The sequence below is a fragment of the Labrus bergylta genome, chromosome 6 (assembly GCF_963930695.1).
Source record: "Labrus bergylta chromosome 6, fLabBer1.1, whole genome shotgun sequence".
In the NCBI taxonomy this organism is placed as follows: domain Eukaryota; kingdom Metazoa; phylum Chordata; class Actinopteri; order Labriformes; family Labridae; genus Labrus; species Labrus bergylta.
In genome coordinates this window covers 31,883,581-31,898,014 of record NC_089200.1, presented here as the reverse complement: position 1 = coordinate 31,898,014, position 14,434 = coordinate 31,883,581, and the positions used below count along the sequence as shown (strand labels likewise).

General features: G+C 45.2%; 1 protein-coding gene across 5 annotated transcripts in view; it reads right to left on the bottom strand.

Moving 5' to 3' along the window:
* Positions 1–14,434, bottom strand: part of sbno2b (strawberry notch homolog 2b) — a 66,434-nt gene that overhangs the window by 8,672 nt on the left and 43,328 nt on the right. For 3 of the 5 annotated variants that reach the window (XM_065956212.1, XM_065956214.1, XM_065956215.1), the window contains 18 exons: positions 10,380–10,565; positions 9,098–9,184; positions 7,451–7,571; positions 7,203–7,363; positions 6,945–7,078; positions 6,687–6,777; positions 6,408–6,551; positions 6,133–6,250; positions 5,922–6,027; positions 5,592–5,745; positions 5,331–5,507; positions 5,104–5,201; positions 4,166–4,260; positions 3,794–3,976; positions 2,958–3,079; positions 2,724–2,855; positions 2,502–2,637; positions 1,237–1,349 (listed from right to left, as the gene is read on the bottom strand). In XM_065956212.1, coding sequence (XP_065812284.1) covers positions 1,237–1,349; positions 2,502–2,637; positions 2,724–2,855; positions 2,958–3,079; positions 3,794–3,976; positions 4,166–4,260; positions 5,104–5,201; positions 5,331–5,507; positions 5,592–5,745; positions 5,922–6,027; positions 6,133–6,250; positions 6,408–6,551; positions 6,687–6,777; positions 6,945–7,078; positions 7,203–7,363; positions 7,451–7,571; positions 9,098–9,184; positions 10,380–10,565 — 2,358 coding nt within the window. The remainder of the gene's footprint in view (positions 1–1,236; positions 1,350–2,501; positions 2,638–2,723; positions 2,856–2,957; positions 3,080–3,793; positions 3,977–4,165; positions 4,261–5,103; positions 5,202–5,330; positions 5,508–5,591; positions 5,746–5,921; positions 6,028–6,132; positions 6,251–6,407; positions 6,552–6,686; positions 6,778–6,944; positions 7,079–7,202; positions 7,364–7,450; positions 7,572–9,097; positions 9,185–10,379; positions 10,566–14,434) is intronic. The other 2 variants (XM_020652568.3, XM_065956213.1) reach the window with 2 other exon arrangements.

Genomic DNA, 14,434 nt, shown 5'->3' with positions numbered 1-14,434 from the left:
TGCTGCTGTAACTCTGTAAATTTCCCCGTTGTGGAATAAATAAAGGATTATCTTATCTTATATCAATCAACATTCAGCTGTTTGTGTTCACACATGATGCTCAGCCTCAGAATATCACGAGTTTAGTGTGAAAAACCTTTGGATTCAAGAAGTCTTCTTACTCAGAACTCAAAAAGTAGAGCCCGTTCGATTAATCGACCGGCTGATAATGTTGGTCGATATCAGCATATCAGTGACTATATATAGATTTATAGATTCTAGATTTATTCACCAGTCAAACATCTAATTTGAGTTTCATTGTATTACACTAGCAGTTCTGTGTCACCAGCAGAGGGCGCTATATGGATTACAACAAACATCATCACTCTGCAGAGTGTGGAACGGTGATGCACGTTCATGCTCAGTTACTCTCCAGCGGAGCGGCCATCTTGTCTTCTTTGTAAATCTTTTCCACAAGAGTTTGATAACTGAGGGATCAACACAATAAAAGTGTTTATCTATACATCTCTATCTCTACGGATCCAACATCGACCTAAGAAAGCTATCGGCCCTAAATATCAGTATTGGCACCAAAAATCCCATATCAGTCAGGCCCCGAGCAAAAAGTTCATTAAAAACAACAAAAACAAAATTTAACTTTAGCTCCGCCCTCACAGAATGATGCCTTGAGATACCAAAACAAAGCAACGCCTCAGATGAATGTCGTTATGATTGGCTGAGTAGGTTTGTGTGGTGTTGAGTTCAAGCGGGGAGGTACTGAGCAGGACTTCTTATGGATACAGATTCACTGAACACAGGAACGGCTTCCTGGAAGTGCTGTCCCACTGAGTGACCTTTTCCCAAAAAGAGCGGCCGTGCTGTGTCCCTCTGCACTGAGACTAATGAGAGTGATGGAAAATAAACGACTCGACTCATAAATCATCCAGAGGAGCTCCTTGTTCTTTCTGCTTAAAAGACATTTTTCCACAGCTGAGCTGGAGGAGGGAAAGACCCAGAACCCCTCGAGGTTTGGAGGAGACAAATCGATGTTAAGGAGAACAGAGAGGGGGGGGAGATACCCCGGGAAACAGGGAGGACAAGCTGTGAGGGCAAGAGAGGATGCACATGTTTGAGTCCTTGGCAAGCCGCAGCACCAACAATCAATAAACAAAGTACAGATCCCGTCAGTTTACAGAGGAACACTTCACACGTTCACACATTCACTCAGTCTACAGTCCACATCTATGAGACACTTACCAGGCTCTCCAGTCTTTTAGCCACGATGGAGGCAAAACGTCTCTCCCCCGCCAACTCCGAGATGAGGAAGATGTACTCCGGGGCCGTCACCTGATTGGACCGATGGGTGCGACCTGAAGGACGAAAAATGTGACACGTCATAAAACTCAAAGTGGAAGAGATTCAAAGGAGACGGCGGGTGTGTACTTTGTTAAAATCCATCGTTTGCTCCAGGGCACCTCGGCAGTGCTCAGGAAGTGAACTGGCACCTCTCCAGCTACCAGAACAATTTCCAGAACTCGGTCCAAGCAACCCTTGAACAAGCAACCCTCCGGTACCCCAACCTGATTCCCTACAGTCTGAGCTACTGAGAATGTGGGGAAGGCGCTCACGTTCCTGTGCGACCCGGAGCAGCTTATTGGTGGTTTTTATCTGGTCTGGTTGATTACTAATCACTCTGCTGAACCCTGGTGTCTCCCTTTAGGTCCTCGTCTATACCTGAGCTCTTCTGCACGTCTCTGTGTCTTCATGTTTCATATGTACGAGCTGCTCAGACACAACGCTCCCCAGAGGGACTCAAAGTGCTTTCAGAACATTTGTTCTTAAAGGGATACTTCACTCATTTGCATTAATCTTTGTATCATTAGAAACCTGGTAGTATTTTTGAATGGTCGTGCATCCCGCCCTCATTTTCCCCTGAGATGTGAAATCTTTGTATTTCTAAGTCTGACAACAAAAAAAAATCTTCATTTTTACATCACTGGAAGCTGTTGTGGTTAGCGGTGAGAAACTTCAACGCTAGTTCCTCATATCTTCGACCACTGAAGCTACAGACCAATCACAGATCAGTGGGTGGGAACTAACTCCCAGAATCGAAGCTTAACGTCCGCCATATTGCTTAGAAGCTATGCTAACAGGCTCTATGGAAAGTTGATAATGGTGAAAAAATATAAATATAGCGGTGAGACGGCTGCTGCCGACAGGCCGGTCTTGTGTTTTGGCCGCTGGGACTGCCGGGCGCTGAAGGCACCAACTTCAAAATGTATTTCACATTTCTACGACATATATGATCCAATGTCAAAACAGATTTATGTTTCAACAGGTGAAGCATCCCTTTAACGGTATTCCTTGTGCTCAATATGAGCGACAGATGAAACCCTGGTGACCTTTGAGGCTCTGATTCACACCTGTCCCCCCCTCCACCTGACTTCCTGCTCGTTCCAGGACACTAACGTTAGCGAGCTGACGGAGTCTCGACTCCCCTCGTTGTGAGAGAACAGACGTACCAAACTGCTGAATGGCTCGGTCTGCGCTCCATGGCAGCTCCAAGGTCATGTGGACCCGTCGTCTCTGGTTCTTCACCCGTTTGTCCGCCTGCAGGGAGATCCCCGAGCTGGCTGCCTCCGAGATGATGGCCACGAACTGGAGCGGAGAGGTTAGGGAGTGTTAGTGGACATGGCAACAGAGTTAAAGAAGCAAAAATATGGATCTGATCTGAGTGTCGGGACCTTTTCTGCGCCCATGAAGCGATCTTTCTCCTTGATGTTGATGTGGTCGATGGTGAGACCCTGCTCGGCGCGGGACTCGTATCGGACGCTGCCGTCAGGGCGCCGCACCACACGCCCCTTACGACCAGTCATCTGCAAAAAAAAAAACCAACATTCATCACGTTGTATCACTTTAAAGCAGAACACTGTTTGACCTCAGATATCTCACTGCTTGGTTTTGTCTTAGCCCTGTACCTCGGAGACTTTGTCTGGTCCTCCGAACTTATCAATGAGCTCGTCCAGGGTGTTAAGAGGTAGTTCTTTTCCCAGCACGGCGATTTTGTTGAGGAGGCCCTGCTTCATCTCTTCTATCCTGGCTGTGAACAGGAAGAAGAGGGAATAGTGACTGTTTGACCTTCAAATAACAAGAAACAGAAGTTACAGGGTCGCTGAGCGGAAGCTTGTCTTTCTAGTCGGTTTGATTAAAAGTCACATATGATGTAAAATCCACTTCCCCATGTTCCTCTAACTCTAACATGTGTCTCTAGTCTGTCTACAAACCCCCCAATGATGAGAAAAGTCCATCCTCTCCGTCTTCTGCCTGCTCCACTTTTCAGAAAATGTGTGCTCAAACAGGCCGTTTGGAGATTTTCCCTTCATGACATCACAAAGGGCAGTAGCCCCTCCCCCAGGTGGGTGTCACTCCCACAGCTAGGTGTTTGTTCTGCCTTCTGAGTCTGCCTTCTCACCATAAACAATAGGACATGGAGCGAGAAAGACCGAGACACCCAAGTCCTTCCAGAGAGGGGGCGTGGTCAGACACAGCTCATTTACATATTTAAAGGTACAGACACAGAAACAGCCTGTTCTGAGCAGGGCTAAAATAGAGGGGTTTATAGACATGATCAAATACAGGATCAGAGTGGATTTAGAACAAGAAACTTCACACACATGTTTTGAGGAGCTCTGAGACTTATTTAAACTGGTTGAAGAGGAGGAGGATATGTCACCTTTAAAGTCTGAACTTAGCTGGAAATCATGAAACATCACGTAACGTCATTTATCGCTCCCAAAAGACGACATAAACCTACCCGTCTGGCAGCTAGTGTGGTTCACAAAGATGACATCATCGTTGTCCAGCAGGGAGTCTGGGGAGGAGTTGGAGTCTGTGTCCATGCCATCGGAGTCACTACTGCTGTCATCGCTGATGTTGATCACGCCGCCGCTGTCCACGGTGTGCTTTGGGACCTTCGTCTGGCGACCTCTTGGCTTCCCTGATTGTGAGCCAAAAAAAAAAAAGACTTTAGAAACAAGAAAGGTACGGCTCAGGAGCACTTTGCACGTTATTGCACACTCAAAGAAAACAACCCAACACAAAAAAAATATGAGCAGACATCCCGCTCCCATTACTGTTGAATGAGACTTCAGGGTAAACAACATGCACGCTGCAACATCCACATCACCTTTGAACTCACGTTTTCTCTTGTTACTCGGCGCCTTCTCTCTCCTCTGTTTCTCTGATGGGAAATGTTTTGTAACAAGCGACTGAAAAACTCCCCTAAACAAAAGAGAGAGAGAGAAAAAAACATCTTTAAATCTGACAGTAAAGCAACAAAGACGACATGGAGCAGTGGATGTAACATCATCTATACATTCCTGATTTTGACATTATAACCGTCATGTGCTGACAGGCAGCTGAACATGTGTGTTCTTTTCTTTTTTCTTTTTTTTAAACTGTGGTACGATACAGTAAACAATACAATACAATAAACAAACAAACAAAACAAAAGGAAAAGGGTCGGTAAATAAAATGAATGAATTAGAAAGTATAAGTAAATGAGCAAACAGGACAAAGAAAAACATGGGGGCAGTATAGTAACAAAATGATGTAAAATAAAACTGGTGGGATAGGTTGTACACATGGTGAGGATTTTTGGTGTTATTTCTTTGTTTTTGTTTTTCACTTTGTATGCGTGCTAACATGATCGCCAAATACAGACTGTTTGTAAATGATATTCAAATTGTTGTGCTAATTTCCTCTTTCCTCCTTTTGTGTGTTCACACATTTGAAAATTTAAAAAAAATCAGAAAATCGAAAAAGTACCAAGTACTTTGAGTTTTCTGTTGTATCTTTCATCACTACACTGATTTACACATTTTAAATGTGACTCAATCTGCATGTTCTGAATACTTTTTATTTTATTAAACGTAAAGTTTTGTGAGGATGACTTCTCCTCCTGATTGGCCAATCATTCGTCAGTCTTCAAGACCCGTATAGAAGGTATCAGAGAGCTGTCAATCACTCTGTTCTTTACAGCGCTGTGACCAGTAAAGACACTCTGTCATTTTAGTTTCTACTATTCTAACAACATGTACTCCATGTGTCTTCATTTCAACTCACTCTGCAGCAGAAACAAATCTGTCCAGGTGCCCGTCGTTCTCATCTAGGACTTCTCTGGTGCGAGACTCTCCTGTAGACTGCAGTCCGATGACGATGCACTGTGGAGGAGAGATTCAAACACACGTCAGCGACCACACAGGCCTGAGGTAAACACTCTATCATGGAGTCTGATTCAAAATCAAACACTAAACCAGAGCTCAGAGTTCAAACTGAAGGCTTGTGCTCACCTTTCCAGCTTCCAGTTCTTTTTTGGCCAGCTCCACCAGGCAGCGGACCTTGGCGGCGATGCAGAGGTATTTGAAGAAGCGCTGGTGAGATGACCAGAACTGCCCCCACAGAGACTTCCTGCTGACCAGGCCCAGCTCATCAGCCGCGCGCATGAACACCTGCAACGCCTCCGCCCACTGGATGGACAACATGTTTACAGATCAGTCACATGACTTTATAAAAGCTCACACAGTGATGCACATGAGACGGACCACACTCACCAGTTTGGCAGCTTTGTTGTAGACCAGTTTGAAGTCACTGTCCAGTCCGATCTCCTCGATGTGGAAAGAAACCCCTGAGAAGCTCAGCTGCCTGGCAATGTACATCCCGCTTACTTTCATGTCCATGGCAACGATCTCCATGGCACCCACACCTCTGTTTACAAACAGTTTATAAATTATTCAACAAAACTCGACCAAGGTCCAACCAGACACAACCACAAGCTGATTGGAAGGAATTTTTCCAGTGAGCACAGCGATCTGGAGATCAAATCCACATCACTGAAAGGCACTTGGAAAAAGAAAAACACTCCAGAGTGACGCGCTTCTAACCTTTTCTCGATGGCGTGCAGGAAGTCCTCGAAGGCTCTGAAGGGTGTGCCCTCACCCCAGATTCCCAGGCGGCTCATATAGATCATGTTCTTTGGCTCAGAGGCACCTGGGGGCAGAAGAGAAGGCGAGAATAAATATTTTGAGAGTCCCCGTTTCCCAGAGCGTAACTCACTCACTCACTCTGAGTCTGTGTGTTTGTTTGTCGGCCTACCTGTGGCACTGGCGTAAACCACTCTGGCCCGTGGCAGCTTGTTTTGCAGGTCGAGCACCGCCTTGCCCATCTTTGTAGAAGTAGCATTCTTGGCTTTGTGGCATTCATCGAAAATAATCTGAAGTGGGGAAAGGTCAAGGGGGAATAACCGCAGACACTGACAGCCAACTTCTGAAAAAATCTGAAATTATAAACTGGATGTATGTGTGTTTGTTTGTGTGTGTGTGTGTGTGTGTGTGTGTGTATCCATTAAAAAAACACAAGTGAAAGGATACGACGCCGTCAAAGTCGGGCTTGCACCAATCGAGTATCTGTTTTATTCTGGTCCGGTGCTGCCCTCCTGCCTGGCTCTCTCCAATCAGCGCGGAGTAAGTTGCAAACAGGACTCCTTCTGAGGTAGCTGTGTCTCCATACTTAATCTGAAACAGAGGGGATATACATACATACATATACAATATATAAAAATAACGGGGGTATTCTTGTGGGAACAGTGACTCTCTCACTCCCACAGTCACAGGAGGAAATGAAAACTTTTTGACTCCATCTGGACTCACCTTGTTTAAGGCATGCACAGGAATATTCAGTGCATCTATGTCTTTGAGATCTCTCTCTGCATCAAATTTCAGGTCATTGGATATGCTGAACCTGAGGGCAGGAACAGGAAACACACAGTCAGTCAGAAGGTTCCTGCATAACCAAGCGTGTACATGCTCAACATATCCTGGCATGCAACAGGATCCAAAACAAAACAGAAATGATTGAAAACCCAATGACAGAACAGTCTGGTTCTAATACTCTATCATCTCTCTTACCACAGTGATTTCTTCCTCCCCTTCAGGTAGTTCTCCAGGATGATTCCCGCCACAGTGCGTCCCTTTCCGACCCCCGCCCCATCTCCGATCAGGAAGCCCGCCCTCTGGTTGTTCTGAAGGATGACCTCGTGTTGCTGAGGGGGAGCACGGGGGGAAAGAAAAAGGCATGAACAAAGACGCCCTGCGTGTTTCAACAGAACTCGTCCACAGAGCTCTCTGCGTCCTGTGTGTGTGTGTGTGTGAGCTGGTGAGCGTTACCTGGCAGGCGTAGATGATGGCCTCCAGCTGCAGAGCAGACAGGTGGCCACAGTTAATGGTCGACTCGGGGATAGACAAGGTGTAGGTGATGTCTGGAGGAGGGACACTGGAGAGCGTGTTTGTCTCCACCACTATGTCAGGATGAGAGATTCCTATTGTGGCTGAGGAGAGGAAAAGAACAACATGTGAATACATCCTTTCATATCAGGGAGATGAATGTTAGTGAGTGTTGAGTCTGAGTAGCCTACATTTGGAAGGTCTGTACTCGGCATATGTGTCTACATGTCCCAGTTCTTCTGTCTCCTCTTCCTCGGCATCCTCTTCCTCCTCTGCCGGTGGCGGCGGCGGCGGCGGCTGGGTATTCTGAACCTGAAAGCATCAAAGACACTTCACTGTGCTGTTCACTTTAAAAAACGAGCTCATTGAGAAGTCAGCGGGGTTAGAGACGAGGCAGGAGTGAGTGAGAAGCAGGCGAGCAGTTAGTCCGACTGTTAGCACCAATAGAGTTCCTTGTTATGAAATGGTAACCAGTTAATCAGTTCAATTATAAAAGAGGAGTGAATCAAAGCAGCCGATGCAAAAAGTCATTAAGTTAGTGCTCCAGTTAATCAGACAAAGTCATGGAAACATGATCTGAGGGTATCACAGCCAGTAAGTGTTCTGATAACTGTCCAATGAGACGATGCAGCAATGTGAAGCAATGTTTTCATCATCTGAGCTAATACCACAGACTGTATATTCAAATGGACGGGCAACAGCTGAATATGAGTGAAGCCAAAATAAGTAGCGGTCCCCCTGCTGACAGACTGCAGGTCATAAACCCTGCCCCCTTCATGATAACAGTCAAGTTAAAATAGAAAGACGGAGTCTGTATAAAAAGTTTTAATCCAGGTGATCGTGTCTCGGAGCAGTTTTGTCTTCAGTAATTATTTGATGTATAGAAAAATGGATGTAACATCGTGATCGACAAGTGGTGACATTTTCTGGTTGGTTAAACGGAAATTTAAACTCAAGACAAGTCTGATTGGAAGAAAACAATCGAGCTGAATGTGGCTAATGTTAGCCATGCTAGCACAACCAGCCATTTGGTCCTCTCTGCACCCTAACATCTCCACGCCTGTCTTACGTATATATTTGGTCCAGTCTTCCAGTTTGAACTCACAGCCTACTAACAGTTTAGACCCTTTTTGTATTTCTAGATCATAATACTGTCAAACAATGCTGCTACTACGAGATGCTAACTGTTCACTGTGCTCGTTTACATCAGAGCGAGGAGAGCTACAGTGAGACGATGGCTGGACCGACTTATAAAAACATTACTGTTTGTTAAAACGACTTGTAATTCTGGAGTCGACGAGCGAGGGTGATGACATTAACCTTGTAGTCGACTAAACGTGCAAATTCCAAAATGACGGATGCAGCTCCCTGTGGCATTCTGGACCACGTTAGTTGTTCTGTCTTCAGGCCGTACCAACCCGTGGATTCTTTGTTTTTTTACATAATAATCTGAACGTGTGCTTCGGTTGGCATGTTGCCGTCAATTGCGTAGTTCCACCAGCACAACACATTAGCGCCCACCGGGGATATTTTAGCTTCATTTCATACAACGTAAGGAGGCACTGTCCATATTAATATACGGTCAATAAGCGTTGTTATTTCACTCACCACATACGATCGTGTATGGATTGTAAAGACGAAGCGCTCTATCTGATGTTAGCGGTTATTTTGCTGTGCAAACAATGAAACCTTTGACTCGTGTTGCAAACAACGCAGAGCAGGAAGAGCAGCACTGAAGCCCCGAGTTCTAACAACACGACGTGCTTCACTACCTCTGCTCCACTGGTTAGTGAACTTGTTTTTTTAGAAGATCAGATTTGAAGAATAGGTGTGGCTACCTGGAATCCTCCTAAAGGTGGGGTGCTGATAATAGCAGTTATATCATCCAAACTGGCCAAGCCATGAAACCTGCCGGTGCCATTCAGCTGTCAACAAAACATCAGATGAAAAAACAACAAAGAAAAATGAAAACGGTGCCAAACACATGAGAAAAAGAGAAACAAACATGAGTGATAATCACTGTGTGTGTGTGTGTGTGTGTGTGTGTGTGTGTGTGTGTGTGTGTGTGTGTGTGTGTGTTCTCTAGTGTTTTTATGGGCAGGACAGCGTGAGGCCGCTGGACGTCTGATGAACCAGCACTCAACAAAATGCAATCTGTCGTCTGGTGGTGAAAAGCCAGCGACAACAAAAGGCAGATAGAGCCGTGCGTGTCTGGGAAACATGACCGATGAAATGAGGACAGAATGAAAAGTAAAACATCAAAAGCTTTCAGGAGGCGGGAGCAACAGAAAAACTCTGACTCTCATCAGGAAGATATTGCTGGACTCAATACAAACAGAGAACACGGTTTTAAAGCCACTCCGCCCAGATGATATCTCAGAGTCCATGAAGCAGCTTGAAAAGAGAAGATCTTTACTATTCTTAGGCCTTGTGTCCTCCTGCCGTTATTTCAGGGCAGTAAAGCGCTGGCTGTGCACGCTGGGGCGTTTGCATGAAGCACTGAAAAGAAAAGAAAAGCGCTGCACGTCCGTCCTGTCTCCATGACAACAGTCTGTTGATAACGGCCGCTGTATGACAGACACTTGCTCCGTTACTTATTACTGCGTTGCGCCATTTTTCCGGGCTGCCGTCTGTGGCTGCAAACGCTCTCTACTCATTAGGGAAACTCTTTTAAAAAGATGCTGGCGTTTAGAAAAAAAAAACACAAAGTGGAAACGGGGCCTAAGATCCATCCGGAAGAGCTAAGACACTTTCAAGTTAGCGAGCGTCACTTTTATACAAACTGACTTCACAAGAAGTCGTTGGCTAATTTTTTATGTTGGAATAAAATTATCACAGTAGAAACAAAGATTGAGCGTTGGAGGTTTTGGCTTTTTCTGTCTCCCAGTTACAGCAGAACTGATGCTAACAGAGCATGCTAACAGAGCATGCTAACAGAGCACGCTAATGTCCGCATGTCTGTCTGGTCCCGACCTGCTGCACACATGTAAGTGATGAGTGATGAAACAGTTCTAAGATGTGTGTGTGTGTGTGTGTGTGTGTGTGTGTGTGTGTGTGTGTGTGTGTGTGTGTGTGTGTGTGTGTGTGTGTGTGTGTGTGTGTGTGTGTGGCTTCACTGACCTCTAGCTGGCTGTGTGCTGGTGTGGTGGTGGTGGTACTAGTGTTGACGTCCCAGAGGGTGGGCAGTGGCACTGAGTCCAGGTTGTCTGTGCTGATGAAGGACTGGGCATCAGCATACTCTGACAGGGAGTCAGCCGGAGACGAGAACAGAGAGTTTGTGGAGAGGTCATCAATGCAGGACAGGTCCTGAAGGTGGAGGAAGACAGGAGGCGATAAGATCACACATATGGAGAAATATTAACGCTGTGCAGCTTAAACAGAAACAGTACCAACACATGCATCTACAAGCCTCATGTCATAGAAAGGAAGCACAGAGGAGGATGGGAATAAAGCACAGACGATAAAGGTTTGAGTCAACGCTGCGCTCTTACACACGTAGCCCAAACAAAATCTAATCACACACAGATGTGTGAGGCAACAAGAAATATAAAAAGCATGGGGCATTCATAATGAGAGTACTTGTGTGTGTGTGTGTGTGTGTGTGTGTGTGTGTGTGTGTGTGTGTGTCATTTCAAGCATGGCTGCCTTCCAGTCGCTCCTCTATTCATATCCTTTCCGAGCCATTAGCATGCCATGCTCTTTAACGAACTCTTTTTCTGCTCCTGAATGCTCTGGATTTGTTTGGACCAGAGAAGGTAGGCGCTTTTAAGACACCCCCCCCACACGGGCGTTTTGGACGCCCCTCAGTTTGTCAGATATGAGAGCAGTTATCAGGTCAACAGGTGTTGCAGCGATGGAAGCGGTCAAGAGAAGTGGTTCAGATAGAAGTGATTGTACCCGACCTAAAAAGCCTCTGCATGTTTCTAATAAGCTCCACGAGCAGAAACGTGCTCAAACTAGGATCAATATTGGAGATGCTTTTGAAAAATGGAGAGAGGTTAGAACACAGAAAGGTTTACAGATCCATGCAGAGCTGGATAAACACTGAAGCTTCAGAGTCCACCACATGGTGACCTGTGTGAGCATCTACTCTAGAGAGGAGGAGGGGGGGAGAGACAGCTCTCTATAATGTTTAGAATTTAGACTGCAGTACCCATTTTAAACACTAGGGGTCAGAGTTACATACTGCTCCTCTTAGTTGTAAATATAAAAAATGTTTATAAGGAAGCATTTGTTGAATGTGACTTTTACACAAAGAGAGAAACACGATCACTTGCTGAGAATCTGTGCTGACCTCGGCCATCACTTCCTGTTTGCCATTACTCAAGAGTTCTGCTGAAAATGTTTGGGAGGCGTGAGAAGACAAACGTAGAGCTCTGAGTGTTAATATGACTACATCATGTGGGAATGGAGCTCAGAGCGGCTTGTAAACAGCAGGCGGACACACATACATGACGTGTGTGTGTTTCTGCTTTCTGACGTCACAGAAACAACTTGCTGACCCGAACGTGTCCATGTTAATCAAAGTGTGCCTGCAGTTATATCATAATGCCTCTTCCTCTCTCCTTCTCCCTTTGTGTGTGTGTGTTTCCTAAAGGGCATGATCAGGCATGATCTCTAAAAGCAGCCCTCCCTCCACAGTGAATGTGCCCTGCAGACAGCTGAGTGGAACAACTGTCGGCCTTTTCTGGGGCGACAGCGTGCTAAAAATGTCTCCCAGACCTTACAAACATTCTTCCTCGTTACCTTTCTCCATTTTTTTTTTCTTCTTTCTTATCATCCTGTTGGCTATGTGTCTAAACTATGTCCTCTCATTCTATCTCAACTCCCTCCCCCCCTCCCGTCTTGGCTCTTCTGGCTGAGGATAGACGGGTGAACAACAAAGCTGGGAATCAGGGCGCCGTGTCACCAGAGGCATCATTACACACACACACACACACACACACACACACACACACACACACACACACACACACACACACACACACACACACACACACACACACACACACACACACACACACACACACACACACACACACACACACACACACACACACACACACACACACACACACACACACACACACACACACACACACACACACACACACACACTCGTATCTTCTTATTAGAAGACAGGACGAGCACACAGTCAATTCAAAAAAATGTATTTGTCCCCAGGGGGCAAAGGCACACAGAGCAGTAAATTAACAACAGTGCAAGTAAACAAAACATTTTAACCTAAATAGAAAGTGTCAATTAAATACAACTTAAAGCTTAAACATAACTTAAAAATACAAAATATAAAAGAGTAGACATGACAGATGTAACCAGAACTATGTGCAGTAAATGAGAAATAAATATGTATATACAGAGCTATGTGCAAGTAGGCAAGACTAAATGATAAGTTATTAAGGTGCATGGTGAATAATGGAACAACAGAACTAATATATACAATATAACTGTAAAGTAAAAATGAGATAAATAAAGTGACCGTAGCTGTAAAATGAAATGATGATGATTTCCACCATGTTTTTCTTTCCTTGCAGTTTAGCAAATCCCAAAAATTAGATCTAATGAGTCGGAAGATTTCTCTCGCTCACATTTACACTTTGAGTTTAAAGTCCTTATAAAACTCTTGAAGTCTAAACGATGTGTTGTGATGCATTAGAGGTCAGGTCCTAACAGAAGTTGTCTCCTGGAGCTTCTTTAAAACAATGCATCCATTCAAGCCTCAAACGCCGCTGACCTCCAGGTCGTCGCTCTGTGTTGTGCTACTTTGTGACTTCCAGGTTTCTCAGATCTTGCTGTGTCGCAGTGTTGTTATGAAGAATCAAGAGAAGAGTGCAGCAGGTTGGGCAGAGCTAACCAGGATGTGGTGAACCTCAGCACCATGCTAATGGGGTTGTTAAGCAAAGCGTAACAGAGGCAGCAGTGTTTGTCCCCCTGCAGGCCTGATACCCGGGCCCCGGTTCATCCACTGTTCTTAAGAACGAGCTCCTGCCAGGGAGAGATAAGGGCTCCAATTCAAACTGCTCTGATGGCAATCACAGCGCAGCCGCAGACGTGACTCTATTTCTACACTGCACAGTGAACATAGAGAGAGACAGAACGTCTTTTTAGCTGAAATTCTGGAGGTCTTCCTTTTTAAAAGTGGGACTCTTGCGACACGTGTGTGTGTGTGTGTGTGTGTGTGTGTGTGTGTGTGTTTACATGTACACACAGAGCAACATGTGAAGGCCTCCAGCTCCTTTCATGATTTGCTCTGCATGTGAAACACAGAATATCCTCCTCAGATGAAAACCTTAACAACCCTGCACTTAAATGGAACCGCTCAGGGTGCACACACAAGCAGACCCATGAACTGTACATCACGGGGCCGCCTCAGCGTCTAACTGTTCAGTGTGGAGATCATGACAGGTTTGTGCGTAAGCTGCAGAGCAACTTCATGCTTGTGGTTTAAAGTCGGTGGTTCTCAGCTCAAAGTTTCTAAACTTTAACGCCCACGAGCAGCTTGTCCTCATCATGGAGTGGAGTTCATGTATTTACAGTGAGATGACTTATCTGACGCTGACACACAATATTACACTCCTTATGCTAACGCCACCATCCATCACCATGACAACTAATAACAGAAATATTATCATTACGCAACGAATGAAAATGCATCTTTAAGATCTATCAGATAAGAGCATATTTTTTTTTTTTTTTTTTTTTTATTTTTTTTATGTACTTTGTGCATTTTAACCCCTGTTCCTCTCACATTATGAAGAGTCAAACTGTGACAGTTTTCATCACCTTCTTTCGACACCTTCTTATTGAATCCTCGATCAAACCACGGGCTGAAAATCACATTTTTCAACAAAAAAACTATGAAAGAGAATATTCTGAGTCTGCATTTAATTTGTGGTAGAGATCATATAAAGAGTTTTTCAGTGAGAAAACACTAGGTAGTGTTTAGAGTCCGAGGTCCCATCCTGTTGAACTCACTGACCCTCCGGAGGTCCCGGGCAGGCGGGGCACAGGGCTTTCCCCTCCTACACACTGACAGATCGGCTGCTTTTCCCCCCCGGCCAGGAAACAAGTCACCCTGCAAGCCCCCTTACCCTACACACCCCCGCATGTACACAAACACACACCTTAGATGACCTCACCGTCTCAGTGGTACATAT